This window comes from Melanostigma gelatinosum (genome assembly GCF_949748355.1).
Source record: "Melanostigma gelatinosum genome assembly, chromosome: 10".
In the NCBI taxonomy this organism is placed as follows: domain Eukaryota; kingdom Metazoa; phylum Chordata; class Actinopteri; order Perciformes; family Zoarcidae; genus Melanostigma; species Melanostigma gelatinosum.
Window position 1 is genome coordinate 17,139,094 of NC_136643.1, and position 22,321 is coordinate 17,161,414.

General features: G+C 45.6%; 1 protein-coding gene across 1 annotated transcript; it reads left to right on the forward strand.

The window, feature by feature from the left end:
• Nucleotides 1–721: 721 nt before the first annotated feature.
• Nucleotides 722–20,600, forward strand: LOC306783738 (activin receptor type-1-like). The gene is made up of 12 exons (XM_079277516.1): nucleotides 722–1,030; nucleotides 10,479–10,552; nucleotides 10,963–11,217; nucleotides 11,494–11,766; nucleotides 11,986–12,252; nucleotides 13,405–13,610; nucleotides 15,884–15,983; nucleotides 16,563–16,709; nucleotides 16,821–17,096; nucleotides 18,209–18,406; nucleotides 19,264–19,394; nucleotides 19,541–20,600. Exons 2-12 carry the CDS (start codon nucleotides 10,486–10,488, stop codon nucleotides 19,673–19,675), a joined length of 2,055 nt encoding a protein of 684 aa, XP_079133642.1. The 5' UTR covers nucleotides 722–1,030; nucleotides 10,479–10,485; the 3' UTR covers nucleotides 19,676–20,600.
• The last annotated feature ends 1,721 nt before the right edge of the window (nucleotides 20,601–22,321 follow it).

The following is a 22,321-nucleotide window of genomic DNA, read 5'->3' on the forward strand; positions in this document are numbered from 1 at the left end:
CATGGGGCTAGTCTGTTTTACTTTTGATACTTATTCAGATCCTATTTCTCAGTAAAAGTAGCAAGACCACAATGTAAAAACGTTGAATGTGAAAGTCCTGCATTGAAAATAGAAATTAAGTAAAAATATGTATGTAGTATCACAAGACAAATGCATGTACATAAAGTAATTCAACTAAAAGCAGTAACAACTGAAGAATAGCCCCTGTGATTTGAACACTATTATTTATATACATATCATGGTATTATAATATAAGTACCGATGTATGTGAAAGTAGAATTTCTCAGTTGTAGTGGGTCAAGGCATAGATATGGGTAGCTTAATCTAAAGCATATTCATGAGGTCATGATATGTTTTGTATGTAAACTTGTCATTTTTAAATGTAACTACAACATTTCCCTCTCAGACGTAAAAAAATAACATGGAAATACTCAAGTTAAGTACAAATAGGCCCACCAAAATTCCTCAAATGACCAGTTGCATTTAGCCACTGTCTTTACACAATATAATTAATTCATTGATTATATGAATTATTCTTCGACCCTTGGAAATAACACACTTTAAACACTTTAAAGAAAGACGAAGAGCTACCTAGTTTTATTTTGAAACGCATGACCGGAAAAGCCCGTATTTATCGTGTCGTTTCACGCCGCTTAATCACAGAGAGTTGTTGCAAAGGTAACTTCCTCCAAGCCTGGCTTTTTGCCTTTGTGGGTTCGAGTGCGAGTCGTGAAGCTCCAGACAGTGCCGGTGTATTTGAAAAGGGGGGCATACCGTTTAAAAAAAAAAAAAAAGTGTCTTTATGTCTCCTCTCTTCTGAATATCGCATATATATATATTTTTTGCACCGAGCAAAAACGACGGACGTTAACGCTGGCGTCATGTAGCCTCTGCTGCGCTTGAGACTTTGGGAAAACAAATCGGGTATTGTCGGTGAATCCTCGGGAGATGGCAGAGTAAGTTCGACCTGCGCCAGTTTACCGAGCTCTCATAAAGCACTTTGAAGAAAAAAAAAAGAGACCCCACCAAGGTAAGTTTGATCATCACGGAGGCCTGGCTAGAACCGAACTGTGCATAAAGCCTAACAGACATTTCCACAGACGTGGAGAAGTTTGCTGATCCCTCTCAGCTTTTCCTCCTAAAAAAAATAATCTTGGCCTGTTTTTGCAATTGCAGCCACATACAGCAATATATGTACGCTCCGTGTGTTGTGTGAACAGATGCCTGCATGTTATAACGTTACAATGTATCGGCTGTGTGGTTTAGCAGAGGGGTAGCAGCCTTCTCCACGCAGCAAAGCCTATTTTCTTTCTACGCGTAAAAGAGATGCTTTTTGGGCAATGGTGATGAGCTAAACGTGTGACAATAAACGTCTCGGGTCTAGCATTGCGACCTGTAATATCTACGTCACGTGCAAGCTAGCAACTTTGCAACTAGTCGTGACTTTGTTAAGAGGTTGCTGTTTTTTTTTTTTTTGTCATGCAAACAAGTCTTTTGGGAGGGTCGTTCACTGCTTGATCGTGTCTCATCATCCCACGCTGAGCACTTTAACATCACAATCGCAGTCCTGGGGGAGGTGGGAGAGCCCAAAACACGCACACACACACACGCACACTGCTCTGTGGTTTCATTTATAGCTAGCTGGCAATGAAGTGACATTTAAGATAAATCTCCAATATAATTCTTCCAGAGTATTTGTTTGACATGCTTCTCCCTCGCTGAGGAACAATCAGACCCAAACAGGAAATGGTGTGTGATAAGATTGCAAGGTGGCAATTAAATGTAAAGCCAGCAGACCTGCTGATGAGAGGGTGCCAACTTCATTACCAGAGGTGTTAGAGCTAGCTGCAAAACATTCAGGGGATAATTGTGCCGACTAAAAGATGTGTGAAAGGGGAACGTCTCACACTCAAGTGTTCTTCCTTCCGAATCAACTCTCTGGCTCTCTAAGAAATCCCATTCCCACATACTAATCAGGTCTCTCTTCACTAGTGGCCCAAATATCTGGGGAGCACTTGAATGTGCATTTGTTTTTGTTGTTGTTGTGCAGCCTAGCCTGGTGGAGATGGAACACAGCACGGCCAAAGCTCCCGTTAACTGTGTGATGCACTTCTGCCGACACACCTAAAGCATTCAGTTGACCGCACTTTCATGTACATGCATGGCACCTTGTTTAATCTATACGGGTTAGCCACTCAAAGCAACATGCAATACATTTAATGTTGTCGGTGAAGTCTCCTCGGACCGGATTAGAGGAAGCCCAGAGGAGATGACCTGTCATGGTTACAAGGCGGTGGGGTTTGCGTGGTTGCTTGAGTATCTGGAGTGTGTAACCCCACAGCTGGCCAGTCACTGAAGTCGGGGCCTCCATGTTGGGCGCCTGCTGTGAGTCTGGCTGATAGTGGTCTGAGATATGGTTGACCACCCCGTCCTACTCGGCCGAAGTAACGGGCACACCGGCCTGATTGTGGTCGCTCACCCCGCCATTGTGATTGGTCCACTCCTCCTCAGCGTCTCTCGGTCTACAACAATGTTATTGTTTGGCCTTGGGCCAGTGCCATTGTTCCAAACCGCCTATCTGTGGTAACGTGTTCCTCCACCAGTTGGAGGTTATCTGTCTCCCCGAGACTAACAATGCGTTCCCAACAATGGGGGACTGGTTTGGAGTGTCTTGGAATGTTGAATAATTATTTTCCTCGCATTTGTTTTAAAGAGGCCTTAAGTGTGTCTGATTTACCATGATGCTCAGCGGTATTTATGTCGTTACGCAATCCTACTGCCAATAGTAATATTTTATACACTGAAGGATTATCAAAACATACTACTCGGAGTACTACAAGGGGAAAGTAATCATTGGTTCACAGACACAATTAGAAATGATGTTTTAGATGTCCATCTGAACGTTCTCCTGCACACGTGCCTCATTCATGCCTTTTATCCACAATTAGGACTCCTGAATTCTCGGGCTGCAGATATCTTGGCCTCTGCAGCTCTGATGGCGATCGTTTTTCGGTGCACAATAATTTGGCTGTCAGAAGCAGCTTGCAGTTTGGGGTTTGGTACAATATGCAAGTGGAAGCAGAGGGAAGCGCTATAGCTCCAAAAAAAACCCCAGAGAGAGTGGTGTGTGTGTGTGTGTGTGTGTGTGTGTGTGTGTGGTATCAGGTTACACAGTCTGTCATTAACAAGAGAACTGCAGTTATGAGACCAAGATAGACGGCTTCAAGTCTGAGCAAGAGTCTCATAGCTCCTCCATGTAGGTGGCTCTGGAGTCGGGGAGGAAGAGAGGGAGGGGATACTCTGTGTGTGCGTGGGTCGGAGGCGGCGGCTGGAGGATAGAAAGGGGGCAGAATTTGGCTTGAATTCTACAGCTCATTGCAGCAACCTTTCTAGCTATCTTGCTGCAGTTTTGGCCATATATATCCTGTGTGTGTGTGTGTGTGTGTGCATCAGTGTGTGTGTGTGTGTGTGTGTAAGCTGATTTACTAGAAAGTTTCACAAGCAGCAAACCTGGCATCAGACGAGGCAGCAGGCTGCAGAGAAACGCAGCATGTGGGTTGAATTTGCCTCTGCTCTGTGCTCGTGTCCGGCTCTTTGGAAAGGGGCCCCTCTGTCTGCAGTGTTATTTTTGGTCGCAAAAAAAAAAGAAAATCCTTTTTAATAATCGTCAGCTTTATGTAGCCCAAACATATCACGATGAGAGGCGCTTGTCTGGGACCTGCGGGCAATGCAGTCTCAGCATGACATGGGAAGTTACAGAGAGAGGGGGGGGGGGGGAGGGGAAGAATAGAAAGATAAAAGACCGCCTGTGTATTTGCCAGATTCTTTTTGTCTTTTTACCATTTGCTGTTTTGGGAATCTCGCTCTTTTCTTCTGGTGGCTCCGCACAGACTTCTTGATTTCTCTCATTCTGTGTTCCAATGTTGGATGAGGACCAGTGGAGACGGATAAAAGGGATACGAGACACTACTGTCTTCACCGATGCACACATGTCTCCTCTCTCTCTCTCTCTCTCTCTCTCTCTCTCTCTCTCTCTCTCTCTCTCTCTCTCGCTCTCTCTCCACACCAACCCCAGACTGCACTGGAGACAGTCTGCAATACACACTTCATGAGCCCTTCATTTGCCTCAGTGCTCTTGTCTTATCGCTCAGCTGTTAAAAGTTATGGCTTTGTTTCAGTCTCTCTCTCTCTCTCTCTCTCTGATCACATTCCCTCGGTCCGAGGCATGGACTCTTATTTGGCGTGGGGGAACTTTGTCTACGACTTGGAAAATAATCCGTCTCATCTCTCGGGTCACGAGGGGTCAACAACTGAAGTATCTCTGTTCATAATGGAAGCACTTCAGCAACACATTGACGGCACTTTGCTTGAATGCGTCCGGTCCATTCCCCACGATGAGCCGACTGGGGAATTTGTTAGGTTTTAGTTATTTGTTAAAGTCAAAGCTTGGACCGCATTCGACAAAATCCATTTTGACCAAAGTTCGCTTTGACTTATTGACCTCCATATTATCAAATCATCACCATTCAATCCACAGAAAATCGCTGAGCGCTGAAGTTGAATCACGGCCCAGCCCTCCAGGTGTTCACTTCCCGTGTTTACTACCGGCCTTCTTCCTTTAGAAGTCTCTCCTCTCCGGAAAGGCCAGGAAACTCCCGGCCATAAAGGCTCCATTGGCAGCAGGGTGTAATGGCTACGGAGCGCAGCGCTGCACGTTCATTGTTTTCTTTCAAGCTGTTTGCCGAGTGATCGTCAGCGCGGTGAGCATTGGTTTGGTGGATGTGTTTGTGGGTCACACAGCCCCTCTGACTCCCGGACTCACGGTGCAGAAATCAATCCAGACGAAATATTCCCTGATCTTGGTCTAGCAGTGCACACGGCTCTTTTGGTCCGTTTTGGCTGATTCTCTTGTTTTACGAGAAGGGAGAATGTGTTTTAAAAGGGTGCACGGTGACACAAATCAAGGTGTCTTTTGAGAGTGGTCTTTCCCCGGGGCAGTGAACTTTGCGAGACGGTCGTTTTGGAGGGAAGAGTGTTTGTGCATTCCTCGGTCGGCAAACATAGCCGGGGACCATAAAGATGCTGTTTGAATTGGCTTGTTTCACATGTTTCGATGGCTGTGTGATAAAGGTCTTAATTACTATGGTGACCATTGCGTTAGATGACTTGTTAACGGTGTCGTCACAATGCTGTAAAATCTTCCCAAGTTGCGTCTCACGAGATTTCAAGCCTTTTTGAAACTATAATAAAACCTTGCAGAACCCCCCCCCAAGAAAAAAAAACTTCTATTACTTACTTGGGCAGAAGTGTTGCTTTAGTTCCAGTTCTGTGTGTCTGTGACGTCTTGTGAAAACACAGAGCTTAGGTAGGGTGGGAGCACAGCAGGAAGAAAAGGCAGCTATTGTCTCTGATTACATCTGATCTAGGCCGAATACAGTGTGTGTGTGTGTGTGTGTGTGTGTGTGTGTGTGTGTGTGTGTGTGTGTGTGTGTGTGTGTGTGTGTGTGTGTGTGTGTGTGTGTGTGTGTGTGTGTGTGTGTGTGTGTGTGTGTGTGTGTGTGTGTGTGTGTGTGTCAGTCACTGTATCCAAGGAACAAAAACCCGCTATGCCGTTGCCAACCGCAATGAATGTGTGAGTGAGGGTTGAACATACGCAGGGGGGGCATTTGCATTTGATTACATTCCTCGCACTGTGAAAGGAGGCAGCTGCCGAGATACTGTAGGGGCCCCGAGAGATGAAGCCCGGCTCGAACCCCGATGGGGCTCCGCGGATTCGTCTCCGCATTTGACGATGGGCCCTTGGACCGGCGAGGTGTGTTTCCAAAAGGTGATGGAGCTTCGCTTTTGTACCCAGCTGAAGCACACGGCTTTCACGCGCGGCCTAAGTGCACGACACAGGATATCAAGAAAGGGTCAGCCTGTTTCACACTTACACCAGACGAGGTCACAGCGCCGCATTGAGCTCCAGTTGAACACTGCTGCCAGTACAAAACCTGTGTTCGGTCCGTTATCATCTCCTCAAGATATACAAGTGTTTAAAGCTGGTGCGTTTGGGCCGCTTTTGGTTCCATAAAGCAAATTTTTGCTCGTGTTTTGTGCTCTTACTAACATGCAGATTAAAGCCAAGTGTGTGAGTCACTTGATGTTTATTTGTCAGAGAATATTTCACATGATCAAGCAAAAATATCTGTCTTAATATTTGCTAATCCTGCTGCTATGATGATCTGCCTGTTGTGGAAAGTCGACTACCATCTGGTCTATTGGTCGCTCGGCATCAACACGCCTACGCTCTGGGCTGAGCCCGACGAACGTCGACAGGAAAGCGTTGGTCCTTGAATCATCCGCTTTCACAAAAAGGACCAAATTATTTCAATGTGGCAAGTCTGCAAAATAACAGCTCATAATTCCGATAAGTTTGGCTCAAACCTTGTTTAGTGTCGTCCCCCTGGTCCTACATTTCCATCAGCTATTCATCGCACACTCAGGATTTGATATTGTACAGCCTGACACGGATTTGATAAGAGATTTCATTGGATCCATCTTGCACAGTGTGACATGTAATGGAGCTGCAAGATTGCCAATGTCACACAGTGTGTAAGGGCCTTCAGCCAACAGCCAGCTACACCACAAGCCTTCCACAAGAGGGCCAGGCCCATCGAAATCTCTCGTAAAGTGGTTCACCATTATCCTTGTGCTTCATGTTGAGTGTCAGCACGTTGTGAGGTCGTCCTTGGCTTTTGGAAGGCACCTTTTGTTGGGTGGTCCCCCTGATGCTCTGTTTTTTGTTTGATCAAACACATATCTTTTGTGTGTGTGTGTGTGTGTGTGTACCCTACATAACCTACTAAAAAGTTCAGGTTGTGTATTCTTTTAACTTTTAGTTTGAGTCACCCCGAGTGCTGTATTTGACTGTAGGCAGAGAATGTGCTGAGGCGACTGTGTTGCTTCGCTGAGCTGTAGTGTGAATATGAATGTGGGCTGCTGCAGAGAGGACAACTTTCGCCCGCAGGTCTGTGTTACACCCACGTCCACCAAGGAGCCAAACCATCTGTGTGTCCCTGATGGCATGCTGGCTCTTTGGCTGTCTGGGTCGGGGGAGGGGGGCCGGTGCCGGCTCCGCATTGCCCCCCCCCCCCCCCCCCCCCAGTCTTCTGCCCGCTTCCTCCGCCCCGCAGTTTTTTGTTTTTGTTTGTTTGTTTTGCGCAGCGTCCTCGGTGCCCCGGCTATTTGCGCTGCGGTAACTGTGCCAGCCTGCCTGCCTGCTCAGACACAGATCCCGCCTCTCGTCTCCCCTCTCTTGTGCCAGCGTGATGACTCAGCAGCTCCTGCAGGGAGCCGGCCTCCTCCCTCTTCATCCTCAGCGACTGCACCCGTGCTCATCAGACAAAGTCATGTTTTGTCGTTCACAAAATGTCACCTTAGAAACAACAAATGCCAATACAATACATTTCAATCATCGTAACTGCCAACATGCGGTATAGTATTACCAATCGCACAATATTTGAGTTTGCATGTTTAATCACCTCCATCTAATCACTTGAAAGTCTGCTCAGCATCTCAGAGAAGTGCTTATCAAGATGGCCCTCTGGAGCGGGATCACTGGAAAGAGTCTGGGAAGGAAACGTGGCGTCAAAAGACGGGAGCCTTGATAAGTGGGAGAGTTCACCCTCGCATACTTTTCACAGGGCCGAGTCTATCTGGACTACTTCTCTCCGGGCTGTACGCACTTTGACTACCTTGTGTCGGGCTAAATGTGTTCTCTGTATTCCCAGGAGCGGTGGTCAGTGCTTACGCATTTCAGAGGCATTGATATCATCCTACCAAATACCTGCGGTGGGGAGAAGCATTCCGATTGATTTACGAATGTAAGGTGTGAATCCGTAGTGGATGTTAAAAGCGACCGCATTCAGAATTTAAAGTGAAGGATTATCAACTCAAAAAGTACTGTTTGTGCAGAGGGACCCCTGACAAACATGCATTCATACACACATTTAATTATACCTAATTATATTATTCTATACTGCTTACTGATGACTTCATGTGTAGCTTGGTTGAGATGGTTTGTTAAATCCTCAACAGTGCACCACATTAAAAATACAATCGCATGTTTATAGTCACTATATACGTATGCGCTGTACTTTATTTACTCTCTACCACGACATGAGCTCGATACACTTGGGATACCAATATTTAAACTGCCTGACTCTTCACAGAGAGCGAGTAAGCATCGTAATGCAATGCATCGTAAAACAACCACAGTTGGGTGAAATTTGGCCACCTTTCCAAGCTTCTATAAAATGTCGCTCTGCGTACTGTATTAAGAGTCATTCAGTAAACCTGGGAAAACATAATTACCATGTGGCATCTATGCTGGTTTCCTATTACAACATCAGAGGATATAGGACGAGGGAGTAAAAGGAAAGAAGGGGGGGTTCAGAGCACACCCGCGGCAGGATGTCAGCTCAGTGAACACACACAGTGCCGAACACTGCCAGAGAATTCAATATGCAGGGATCGAGAGCGCTGCAACACACACACACACACACAGCGCCATAAAGTTGTCTGCTCAGATCGCAATCGGTTGTGCAGATGCTCGCCCTGCCTCTCTCCATTCTAGAATACGCACCTAGGACTAGAATCACTCGTCCTGGGTGTGTTTGCCTCACGTGTGGACACATGTGGAGTGGTTTGTGTTTCCCGTACCTGTTCAAAATAGACTGTGTAAAACGTACAGTAGTGGACGTGTGATCAAATATTTGCTTTGTCGATGACGGCACGTAGTAGGACCACCGAGCGGCGCGCGTCTCACTGCTTGCGATGGCTTGTTGAAGACGAAGTGTCCTCGCGGAGAGATTAATTGAGACTGAGATCACTTCAGTGCCCCGTCGAGACTCTTTCAGCAGTAAATATGAACAAAACGGCAGCAAATCATTTACCTACACTTATTGAAGCCATAAATGGAGCCCCATGACGGGGCTCTACTTAGTTAATTGAGGTGAGTTATTGATCTGTCAGCAACGTGAGTCGGGATATCGTGCTCTTTTTCGAGTGATATACGAGTCAATCTCGAGATTAGACGGAATCTCATTTCCTAGGCTCTAGCATGTGCTCCAGACGATTGTCTCTTCCCCCTCTGCTTATCTCTTTATCCTGCCCCCCCCCCCCCCCCCCCCCACCAGCATGGTGCCCTTCTTCCTGCTGTCCCCCTGGGGCGCTGAATCCAGACACCTCCTTGTCCCACTTCCTCCCTCCCTGTTGAGCCCACACTGGCTCCGCTCTCTGCCCTTCTCTGACCCACTGTCCCCCAGTTGCCCCCTGGCTAGACCCCCCCCCCCCCCTAACCTCCCCATGCCCTCCTGCCTCTCCCCTGGTCCAAAGGGAGCAGACAGAGCTCCCGATTATCTCTGTGTGGCAGCTTCTGTTTTGTGCTCCGATTAAAGGAGCAGCATGTGGTCTGTGTGCGAGCGGGCCCGTACAGCCGCCACCGTTGGGCGAATGCTAACATCATGCGCTTAATTATTTATGTCTGGGAGATGGGCACAAAGGCTTGGGAGGGGTTGGAGGTAAGGGGGGGGGGGGCTTGGGTATTTATCAGTGGCACAGATGCATTCAGGCGCGTAAACACATGCTTCCAAGATAACGGCCCCGGTGCTTAGTATGGCATAAACGGGGGCACGCTGCAGGCCACGACGAGAACTCACATATCGTCTTTATGAAATGGGTAGCTGAGGAGGGGGGGGGGGGGGGGTTTACAGTGTAAGTTAAACTTGTGGTCTGTTTAAAAACATGTGTCACTGGATGAAACAAACAAACATAACCGCACAGCCAATGTGGACGCTTCTAGAGACACATTAAATATTGAAGGATGAGACGCCTGAGATGTCTCCAGGTCTCTAAATGACAGTATTTGGGCACCCGCACTCTCCTCGTCGTCCTCTCTCGTCTGTCTGCTCCTCTCCCATCACTGCCAAGCAGCCTGTCCCTCCAACAAACACACATCACCACGCACGCACACGCACACACACGCGCACACACACGTAGAGGCAGCCAATAAGAGAGCACCAGTCTCCCCATTGCTTGCCACTCAATGCCCTGTTGCCAGGACAACAGGAAGGCTTGAGACCCACTTTACTTTAACATTTTAAACTTGGTGCTGTTGACTCTTTTTCAAAAAACAAGAAAAGGTCTCCCTCTGTAAAATTGCTTTTCTATTACTCTTTGGTCGACAGTAAATTCCTCTCTCTCTCTCTCTCTCTCTCTCTCTCTCTCTCTCTCTCTCTCTCTCTCTCTCTCTCTCTCTCTCTCTCGTGGTCTTCTGTCTGTCTCTCTGAATGCTATCCTGAAATATGTTTTCACAAAAAATACCAAAAAGTATTCAGTATAAAAATTGCCATCATTTGCTCAGAATATAATTCCAGCCCCCCTTTCTGCATCTACATTTATTTGTTTCTCTTCTTCTTTTTTTTTTATCCATCTAGCTCTACAATGGCGGTGAGGGGCATGTTTCTTTTGGTTGTGATCGCCCTGGTCCTTCCCTGTTCAAGCCTGGAAGGTAAGTGTCTTGTCTCAAAGCACAGCTTGTCCCAAGCACATGTAGTAGCTTGAAGGGTGTGTGTGTGTGTGCTGGATGTCTCAGCTCTCTTATTCTCTTTTACTCTGGTTAAACATGCGCACAATCTTTCAGCCTCGGTGTCTTTCTCTGTCCCCATCAAGTCCCTCTTCACCCGCCCCTCCCCGGTCTGTCACCCTTTCATCTGCTGTCTCGCAGTCTTATTTTAAAAAACTGCAGTGCCGATAGAATGCAGTAGAAAGAGGAGCTTTGTTTAAGGCGACGATTCACAAATGTCCGCGTACTGACAATAGATGCATGCAAAGGATAAGCACTCATCATCTTATGTCACACATTTTCAGGGCTGAATTCTGACCAGTTACATGATTTAAAAAAAAAAAATTCTTTTAAAGGTGATGCCAGTTCCAGAAACTCTGTATGTTTGTGTGACGGGGGGTCCTGCAGCAGTGGGGGCCGGTGTTTCGGCCAGCAGTGCTTCACCTCCCTCTCCGTGCTGGACGGGACGTCGGCCCTTCAGAAGGGCTGCATTGTGGGTAATGAGGAAGGGTCGTCGCGATGCGAAAGCCCGCCGACTCCTGAGCTGCTGGTCGAGTGCTGCTTTGGGGATTTGTGCAACATGAACGTCTCCTTGCAGTTCCCGGTGAAAGGTGAGGCGTTTGAACCATAACACAGTGTGAAAAATAACCTGCCTGAACATCTGTAGGATTTTCATAATCAATCGTAGTCTTTTTAAAATATGAAGACATTGTCATTAATTATTTGTCAAAAGTCATACGTTTAAATCTACTTGACTGGCCTCTTCAAGCCAGCCAGCAGAGATCCATTTTCATGTTTTGTGATCTGAGTGAATGCTGTTTAATTTGATGGTCTGCTAATAGTGTTGCTGTAATGGCTTCCCCCGTCTCTTTATTTCCTCTTATCAGATATAGAACCGTCTGCTGGCAGACCGGTCCTCAGGGACCAGGAGTGTATGTGCGAGGGCGGTGTGTGTGAGCGAGACCAGCGCTGCGCTGGCCAGCAGTGTTTCTCCTCTCTGAAGATGACTGACGGGGTGGCCGTCCAACAGAAGGGCTGCCTGAGGGACGACGAGGAGGGCAGAGTCACCTGCGCCACGCCGCCCTCACCGGCCCATGTTGTCAAGTGCTGCCAGGGCCATCTGTGTAACATGAACGCCACCCTGCAAACTCCGGGGAGAGGTGACTTTGTGCACATTGTACACATTTCTCTTGGCTGCCGTTCACCATAGACCTTATGTCACCCGCGATAATTTCATTTTATGACAAACTCTACTTTAATTTAGATTTTTAACACGCCATAAAAAGCTATATGCGTATTTATAGTAACACAGGAATAGCTTTAATGATTTGTTTTGTCGAAAGTGTCATTATTAATCAATCGGCTATGTCCTCTTGCAGAGGAGGAAGTAAAGCTCCTGATCAAAGAGGAGCATGACTGTGTATGCGAGGGCAGCTCATGTGACAAAGAGAAACGCTGCAAGGGCCACCAGTGTTTCTCATCCCTGACGGTCAGCGCCGGCTCCCGGGTGTACCAGAAAGGCTGCTTCAAGGTCTATGAGCAGAGCACATTGACCTGCAAGACCCCACCCTCCAGAGACCAGACCGTGGAGTGCTGCCACGGGCACCTGTGTAACCTGAACATCACCGTGGAGCTACCTGTCAAAGGTACACTACGATGCCCAAGAGCTCCATCTACTGATTTCAGCATTTGAACAGTGTACTAAGGAGATTGCTAACACCCTTTTCAGAGTTTCTGAAAGGTTTCTCTTGGCCCAAGTTACACCTCTGTGTGGTCACACACAGAGGGAGACAGGGGGAGACGGTGAGCAACCAAATGGAGGTTTTGAATATTGTTTAGTCACCGTCCACTTCCCCCTGTGTCCTCTCAGAGGCTGTCAGAGCGGGCTGACAAGAGCCCAGCGGGTAAAGCCTGGGAGCGAAGGAGAGGCAACAGAGCTGCTTTTTGTTTCTGCCCCCTTTACTTTTCTCTCTACGGCAGATTCATATTCATACCTACAATACCCCAGCTGTCTTTTTGGTTATATATTTGGGGATTAGCGCAGAGAAAAATACAACTTTCAAATTGGAAATATTAGTTTTGACTCAACCTAACTGGGTGTAGTTTACCACATCAGAACAATTCACACAATGCCTGATGTTACAACTCTCCCCAGACTTGGTATTACATTGCCGCAAATACAAATATATATGTTTAAGCTAAATGCAGCCCTGCCCATGTGCTTGGTTCAAGTGAGTTCCTACAATGTGTTGCTGGTTCTGTGTATTTGGGAGAAACGGTTCATTATTTGAGTTGAGAAAAGGGGATCATTGTCTGGCAGAGCTGAGCCGTCTTTCCCTTTTGGAATGTTTGGGAAGTGTGAATGGTGGTCAGTTCCTCAGGCCCGACCTCTGCTCACTCGGGGTGTGTGTGTGTGTGTGTGTGTGTGTGTGTGTGTGTGTGTGTGTGTGTGTGTGTGTGTGTGTGTGTGTGTGTGTGTGTGTGTGTGTGTGTGTGTGTGTGTGTGTGTGTGTGTGTGTGTGTGTGTGTGTGTGTGTGTGTGTGTGTGTGTGAATGCTCGTGTGGCACGTGCACCAACTGGTTTCTCCAGAAGATGCAGAACCTGTGATTTGTTCTTGTGTCGCTGCTCAGTTCCAGTGGACGCCTCCCGCCTGTTGTTGACTTGAGCACTCAGTCTTCTGACAGATGCAAGCAAGATCCAAGCTTAGAAATCAAGCTTTATTTTGCGTTGTAAAAAAAAAAGTCCAAAACGAGTCTGTAGAAGTCTCACCCCGCGAACGTTTTCTCTCCCCTCACAGCCGATGAGCTTTCCAGCTACAGCGTGACCACACTGGCTATCGTCATCGTGGCGCCCATCATCATCCTCATCGTCCTCTCTGCTGTCGCTATCCTGGTGTTCAGACGCATCCACAACAACCAGATGGAGAGACTAACATCCCGAGATGCAGAATATGGAACTATCGATGGCCTCATAGCATCCAACGTGGGGGACAGCACTCTGGCGGTGAGTAGGATTCTACCGCCTAAGCTCTTTGGAAAGAATAGTATTGGAGCTGCTCGAGGCATATTTGAATTGACTAGTATGTTAAATGTCAAATTCAATTCCAGTCTTTTATTTGAACCCACTTATTCCTCTCTGTGCTGGCTGCCATATAGAAGTTTGAATTAGTAAATACATCAGTGAGGTGTCTCTGTTTACTGAGTACTATATTTAGTAAAACAGCCAGTGTCATTAAAGGCACTTAGGAAGGAAACATAAATTAAATTGTGTTGGCTCTACTATCTTGATGTATCTGAAATGTGCACTGTAAGCACAGCTGTATTATGAAAGATTAAGGATAAAGGATCATATAAAATCACTTGGAGTCTTCATTGTGCCAATGTATACCAACAACAGAGATGGAAAAACCCCTCTGAAATGTTGTGTTCTATTACCGGAAGGGATTCAGCTGATGGGTTGGATTAGTGGAGACTTGTGCATCTTCTTTGGACACATTTTTACCATTTGACTCAAGATAATATACAGTAGAGGCATGATGGCACGACAAACCTTGATTGCCACCTTTTTATCCAGATTTGTGATCAAGGCAACAAGTCATGTGGTGGCACTGTAATCAAGGGTTTAGTCTTATATTCTGTGATTTACCCAAACATGCCACAAATACTGAATTAAAGATTTGGAGCAGGTCAAAAAACAACAACACATATTCATGTAATGTGTGTGTGTGTGTGTGTGTGTGTGTGTGTGTGTGTGTGTGTGTGTGTGTGTGTAGGTGGTGCTATTGCTTGAATTCAACTCTAAAACTTGTTTTGAATCTTTTCTATTTTTCCAGTCTCTTAGAGGGATGTCTATCGCTATTTATTTTCTCTCCACTCAACTGTGGATTGTAAGTTCTCTGCGGAGTGGTTTATGTTCTGAGGCCCACTAAACTGATCCAGAGTTTAGTGGGTGGAGTCCTGTGGTTAGCGTTCAGTCTGAAAGACAACCCAGCACATTCACTGGCTTACGCACTGTGTAATCAAGTTCAGCTGAAACGCTGTCTCGCTTGTGCCCCGACAAAATGCACGACGCTTACCGTCCATTTTGTCATTCTGTATCCTCACCAAAGCATAGGTTTTAAATGGACATCCATGAGTATCCTTTTTTCAATTGAAGGCATTTCTATACACACTTGTAGCTGAAACTTTCAGCTGTCATTGAAGACAGAAGCACGTTTAGATTATCCCATTTATCTTTAATAAGGAGACTTGTAAATAACAGGTCTTACTGTTAAAGTATGATCATTCATGAATATATGTGTGTGTCAGTGGAAGAAATGGCTGATTTTGGCTTTCTTCAAGCTATATCCAAAGTCCATCAGTGCACTTGGCAATGGAAAGCCCAAATATGGAGCCGCAGAATGTTTGTTTGCTGCGGCATAATAAAAAAAAAAAGAAAAAGTGCTTGGCAGCACCCTGAGAAAGGATATTAGGAACAGTGGTGTGGCTGTGAAAAGCATATCAGACTGAAACACATGTGCTGGTCCCTCTGGAGGCTGCTGCCCAAAAGTCGTGTGATTATGGTGATATTGCCTCGTTCTGATTGCATTCTGCTGCTTAGCGGCCTGGCCCAAATATACCCTCCTAAAATCAATCCTCCTGTACCAAAGAGAGGGATTTAAACTCTCTGCAGAGCAACTCATCCTTCATTTTATGGCCTCTGTCTCTTGTGTTCCTTGTGTTGTGATTCCAAATAGTCTCCCAGGCAGCTCTTGCATTATGCATCCGTTTATCTGAGGCATCACTCTTCTTTGTTGTTTTCACTCATCAGTATCTTCCCCTCCCAGTTTAGCCGTTTGTTTTGCTCCGGCAGATGCCCGCTCTGTTGCGGCACACTGCCCTCCTGTGTCAGCACCGGGATGCTGCATGTGTTTTAGCTGAGATAAAAAAAGAAGAAGAAGAAGAAGAAAGGCTTAGCAGCATTGCACCTGTTTTGGAGTCTGGCCCATGGTTAGAGAAAAATCTCCAGCACCCACTCAGCATGGGGGTACTCTGCACCTCCGGCACAGACGCACACAGAACCCCCCCCCCCCCCCCCCCCATGTGGGTACCACATCAAAGGCTGCCTGTTGTATTCGTCTCCATCTAAGTCCCAGATGCTCTGTATTTCATCTCTTTTTCTGTGCTCGAGCCGCAGGATTCCTTTGGGAAAGTTTTCATTCAACTAGCTCACATGCAAATATAACACCGACATGTACATTTACAAAACCTGTACTTTCTGTTATTCCTCTTTGCCAGGATCTTCTGGATCATTCCTGCACTTCAGGAAGTGGCTCAGGACTCCCGTTCCTCGTTCAGAGAACTGTTGCACGACAAATCACACTCAATGAGTGTGTAGGTAAGCGGCCCGTTAAAGGCTGTTGTCATATTGACAATAGCGCTGCCTCAGAAAACTCTGCCTCCCACAGGATGTGTCAGGGCATACACAAGATACAGTACTACGTAGCATTGTTTACCTCACGTGTGTTGACAGAGGAGCAAATCGTTGTTGCTATGATGACTTACCAGAGTTATAAATTCCCCCTTGAAGAGTTGTAACTGGCTGTGAAGCATTTTTCTCTACTACTACTACATATGTATTTTTTTGTATATTTGATATGCATAAATTGATTTGTGGCCACTAGGAGGCAGCAAAATAAGCTGATATTTACACAGACACCACAATGTTACCTGCTTACAATGTTGTTATTGTGAACATGTTAGAAAACTGATGTCCATTTCCTCATTAAACAGCTACATGATACAGATGAAAGTCATTTAATTAGCTAAAAGAGGCTAAGTAGCTTCAGAGTAGGTAATGGTACTTCTAGCGCCAAGAGCAACCTTCAGACATAAGAGAGACAAAAGGATCAAGTAATGCTCGTGTGAAGTAACACAGTTTTTACGAGTCCATTTCTGTCATGTTTCTGCCCGCCAGGTAAAGGCCGTTACGGTGAAGTGTGGAGGGGTCAGTGGCAGGGAGAGAGTGTCGCCGTCAAAATCTTCTCCTCCAGAGACGAGAAGTCCTGGTTCAGAGAGACTGAGATCTACAACACTGTGCTGCTGAGGCATGAGAACATCCTGGGTGCGTACCATGTTTCTTGTATACAGGCTTAAAAAAAGACCGTACAATGCTGCGTGTATTGATCAAAGTTTAGTTTATTAATTGCATTGATAATATTTCCCTCAATTTTAGGCTTCATAGCTTCAGACATGACCTCGAGGAACTCCAGCACTCAGTTGTGGCTGATCACACACTTCCACGAGATGGGCTCCTTGTACGACTACCTTCAACTCAGCACCCTCGATGCCTCCAGCTGCCTCCGCATGGCGCTCTCCATCGCAAGCGGCCTAGCACACCTCCACGTTGAGATCTTCGGCACTCAGGGCAAACCGGCCATTGCCCACCGGGACCTCAAGAGCAAAAATATATTGGTTCAAAAGAACGGACAGTGCTGCATTGCTGACCTCGGTGAGAATGCTGACCAATCTATATCATAAATCCGCTGTTTACATTTCCCTTCGCTGTTTTAATCAAATAGTTTTAGCAGTCCATCTATGTTCTGACCCTCTCCTATCGTCATGAGCTTTGGGTTATGGTGGTCGGGCAGTTGGGCTCAAATTTAGAGAGAGGGTGAGGAGCCCAGACACCCGGAGGGAACTCTGAATAGAGACGCTTCTCCTTTGTGTCCAAAAGGGACCAGCTGAGGTTGGTTCAGACATCTGATCATGATGCTTCCTGGACGCCTCCCTTGAGAGATTTCTTGGCACGTCCAACTGGTAAGAGGCCCCGGATTAGACTGAGAACCCGCTGGAGAGATGATACATCTCATCTGGCCCGGGAACCTCTAGGAAAGAGCTTGAAAACGTTGCTGGGGGAGAGGGGACGCCTGGAATGCCCGACTAAGCCTGCTGCTGCTGCCGCCGCGACCCGGCTCAGATGAGCGGAAAAGACGAGGGTTGATGGAAAACTACTGACGGTTGTTTTGAAGATTGAAAGTTGTGGTTAATGGGTATTGCATAAGAGATGCATCTGCAATAATATCCCTCTACTCGCATCTGTCCGTTTAGCCATATTAGTTGTTAATTGAGGCAGAACATCCACCGCCTATATATATAGCACCGAGCCCGTGGCCAAAAACACATTTAGAGGAACTCTGGCCACTTTATCTAATCCACCAATGTTCCATTTGCAGGTGCTCTAATAACAGCAAATTCAGGTACAAGCCATAACCTTGCGACGGACTCGGCATGTTTACATGCTCGATGGAACAAATTCTGCTCCGGATGACGCATTTCGCTGTTCCCGACAAACATGGCAGCAGTTGTCTCCCAAGCGAGTTGTTTTTATGTTGGATTACCTGTTGGAACATGGCTGTTTACCAAAAAACAAGTAGTGTTTCAGCATCAGTCGATAGAGTGAGTGGAGTGTTTTGTTTCATTATAGTTGTCAGAGACTGGCCGCTTTTAAGTGCCCGACCACTGAAAAACACCAGAAGGCTGTTTTTCCCATTCAAACGAATATTTTCCATCCGTCTCATATCTGGAGGGGAACTTCATACGCGTTCTGTGTTTTCGTGCTAGGTCTGGCCGTGATGCATTTTCAAGACACCAACGAGTTGGATGTGGGGAACAACCCCAAAGTGGGCACAAAGCGCTACATGGCCCCTGAGGTGCTTGATGACTCCATCCAGATGGACTGCTTCGAGTCCTACAAGAGAGTGGACATCTGGGCCCTGGGCCTCGTCCTGTGGGAGATCGCCAGGAGGACAGTCAGCAATGGTCAGTAAACGTTCTCCACAACATGGTGATGGTGCAGTCATACCGTATCTTGTTGTTGTCAACCATCGTCCTCATTTCCAACAAATCTGCATTATCTACAAGCAGCATATTGTCACTTTAAAAAAAACGAAGTGGTAGATTGTGTCGTCACTGTTTTTTACATATAGTAGAGAACATGTGTGTCTTTTCAGATCGAACACAGAACCGTAGCTTTAAGTCGGACTGGGATAGAAATATGCCTCATTCAAGTTTTTATTCGTCCAAACACATCAAAATCATACACAGATACAAAAACTAGGCTTGTCATACTGCAACCCCCCCCCAAATAAAAACACAAACAAAAACAACAACAAAAAAGAAAGACTACAAACAACCATGAAAATAATAAACACAACTGCAGCAGGAATTAAATTAAATAGAAAAATTGAAAGAAATGACATTCATCACTGAACTTAAAGGCAGCTACAAGAGCCCACCCCCGGCACCCCATTCATTATCTTTCTCATGTACCTCCATATACATGCCCTTATACCTCCATATCCATACACGAGTACTCCACACCTCCTCTAAAATTGTGAATCTGTAAAAGCCATCAGATTTCCCCATGCTTGGTCATTTCTGCTTGGAATTATGGAAATATCTGGCTTTGATATTGAAGATATTGATTTACCCTCCACACAGGAACATCATGCCTCTGTTTTGTCCCACGACTGCACTCGAGAGCAAGTTAAGAGCAACAAAAAAAAAAGTGTGTTTTAATGCGTCAGCCATTTGTCAGTGTAACTTCATCCCACTTTGTTTTTAAGTGATTGAGTGTTCTTGAAAGTGAATTGCTGCATGCACTGCTCTCCTTGCAGGCATTGTAGAGGACTACAAGCCACCTTTTCACGACGTGGTCCCCAGCGATCCCAGTTTTGAGGACATGAAGAAGGTTGTGTGTGTGGATCAGCAGAGGCCCAACGTCCCCAACAGATGGTTTTCAGACCCTGTGAGTGATATTTATATCGTTATTAATATTCAGGATATCGTTCAGGTCTGCATGCTTTTGATATCCAGATATAAGAGCGTTTCAGCGATATTGTAATGTTGACACTGGACACACCGATTGATTGATTTCTCTTTATTTGTTTTCAGACTTTGACCTCCATAGCTAAACTCATGAAGGAGTGCTGGTACCAGAATCCGTCGGCCAGATTAACAGCGCTGCGCATCAAAAAGACTCTCACAAAGATCGACAACTCTCTGGACAAAATCAAAACGGACATTTGAGTCTGCCTCGAGAAGAAGAGGCAGACATACTTTAAAGGCCTTTTGAAGACATCCAGAGGGCGGGCCAGCCTAGAGAAATCCCACCAGACAAGGGACTTGATCGGTTCAGTGCCCTTATAGTGGCACAAACCTATATTTATTTTAAAACACTTGGCGGGAAACATTTTGGCATCCAAAGATGGCTTACCGGGCATTTCTGAGACTGCCGACGGTCACGGAAATAGGAAGATATCTATTAAACTTATGACATAGGAGCTGGACTGTTTGCAATGTTATTATAAGGAAGAAACTGTTACCTGGGCATTTGATTACTCGCTTTTGTTAGAACCGCAGATTTAGTTGGACACGTTTTTTGTTTTTGTTTATTGAAAAAATTGTCTGAACATATTGGCAATTTCACCATATCTCTTCAATTGTACTGCATCGTTCATTTGTATTACGGTGGGTTCATTTGGAAAAGAAACCAACTTGCCAATTTAATCTGCGTACTTTCTTAAACGGCAGTGTTATGTTTTACTTTGTGTGGCACCTCTGTTTACAATACTGTCAGAAAAGGTTTCCTGGGATTACAGCTGCGTCGGTGGCACTGTTCTTTTCCTGAGAATATCGTCCAACTGAAGGTACTCTGTTGCAAACCTTTTGTATATCGTCATGGGTTTTTTTTTTTACATGGAAGTACCTGTACCTGTTCTGTGTTTTTGTTTCTTCAGCTTTACAGAGACAAAATGCTAAAGGAACAAACAAACTATCTGCTAGATACTGAGCTCCAGTCCCCAGGAGGCCTGTAAGTACGCCTGTAAATCCTGTATACTGTCTTAACGTGTGCATTGTCAAGTAAATGAAGTCAAACTTCAGCCTTTTTTTTTATTTCTTGAACATTTTATATTGATTAGTGATTTATATTAATTAAATAGGAAAAAAAGTGTTTTATTTGTCTCATTTGTCTTGGTGCTGTGTCTTGTAGATTTATTTATTTTTAACATTTCACTTCGTCCTGATTTGAAATACCTCGACGACTGTCTGACGAATGAAGATGAATTGCACCAACATTCATGGTCCCCCGAGGACGGATCTTGTTGACTTTGATGACCATCATTTTTCCTCTCGCACCCCCGTGAGGTTTACATTATCGGTTTTAAAGTGAAATGTCTCATCCACTATCGTCATGAAATTTGGCCCATGCATTCAGGTCCGTCTCAAGAGGAACTCTTCTGACTTCAGGGATCTCCTGTGGTTTCATCAAGTCAAACTTTTAATTTGTCCAATACTGTGATTCATGACAAAATGCCAGCAAAGCTGAGGACTTTCTCATCATTCACAGCTGGAGTTTGTGTTTAGTGCTAATTAGCAACGGTTACAGCCTCACTGAGTTGTTAGTATGGCTTTGACTCTGGTTACACTTTGTGTTACTACTGTGTTAGAACGTTTTTAATTTATCAGCTCATTCTAATTTGGTGCTTCCTGTTTAGACTAGCATTACAGTTGTGACTGAAAGTAAAGCTCTTAAACATTCAGGATCTTTATTCCAGTAATTCCATCTTTAATTCAATAGGAAACTATGCCCACAGTATATAGTTAGTCATTTATCCATTCCAGCTAAAACCCCACTTCCATATTCCTGTGCCTCTATTGGTGTCAGTATATGTTAGACATTTTACTTTAACCCTGAAATGATTCGCTAATCTTGGTTATTTCTACATATCAATCTACTATCTACTTTACTGCAAAAAAAGCTTGGCAGCTGCACTGATTATGCAACAAATTAATTAATATCCTTTGCAAAAGGTCAAAAGCCCCGGCACTTCCCTTGCCAGCTGTAAAGTGAAACTGCATGCACAGCAGATATCTTGGCAAATGACAAACAGAAACTGGGCCCCTGATGGTTTGTCAGACTGATTAATATGCCAGAGGAGTTATGGGCCCTGATAGAAACACGAACGGTGGACGTCAAACAGAGCTGAGACCCCCCTGCCTGCATGTATCAACAGCTGTCAAACCTACGCAGACCGTCTTCATATTCATTGTCATTTGAACCACCCTGCCCCAACAAACCACGGCGCTTTGACTCAACCAGTGTCAAAATCCCATCTTATTTCCCTGCGGTTCTGTACTAGGTTTGCGTCCATGCTGCGTACTTCTATTACAGCTGAGAGGTAGAAGTCGTAATCTGTTGATGACTGGCTGTAAACATTTTTATTTGTGTGGCTAACCGTTTAAAACCTTTCCACAATCACAAGTAGTAAATTCGGAGCAGAGGTTAATGTATTATTGGCCTTTGCAGAACACACACTAGAGCGATATAAATATGTCTTACTATTTAGTAGACTGCCTCGACTTTACTGTGAATGCATAGACAATAGCTACATTCTGTGCTTGTGGTTTTGCTCTTGTAAACTCATCCACTCATCCACTCTGCTTGGTGACATTGGCACCTGCAGTTGCTATGGGTGGTGCCCGAGCAGCAGGGACACATCTTGGTCACATATGGCCTGCAGTAAATAACTTATTGCGTGCAGGTGAGTTGAGCTGACGTTTGCACTGAGCTTAATGTACAGCAGATTACCTGACGGTGTTTACTCTGTGCTTGGTTGGGCAGGATGTGAGCAGTGATACCTAGGCTGGTGGCCCCACACAGGTTTATAAGGT

Bases quoted from the DNA above. Each gene is read 5' to 3' on its own strand.
- LOC306783738 (XM_079277516.1), top strand. From the start codon at position 10,486: ATGGCGGTGAGGGGCATGTTTCTTTTGGTTGTGATCGCCCTGGTCCTT. The intron at 11,767-11,985 runs GTGACTTTGTGC...GTCCTCTTGCAG, and splicing joins CCTGCAAACTCCGGGGAGAG to AGGAGGAAGTAAAGCTCCTG. The intron at 15,984-16,562 runs GTAAGCGGCCCG...TCTGCCCGCCAG, and splicing joins CACACTCAATGAGTGTGTAG to GTAAAGGCCGTTACGGTGAA.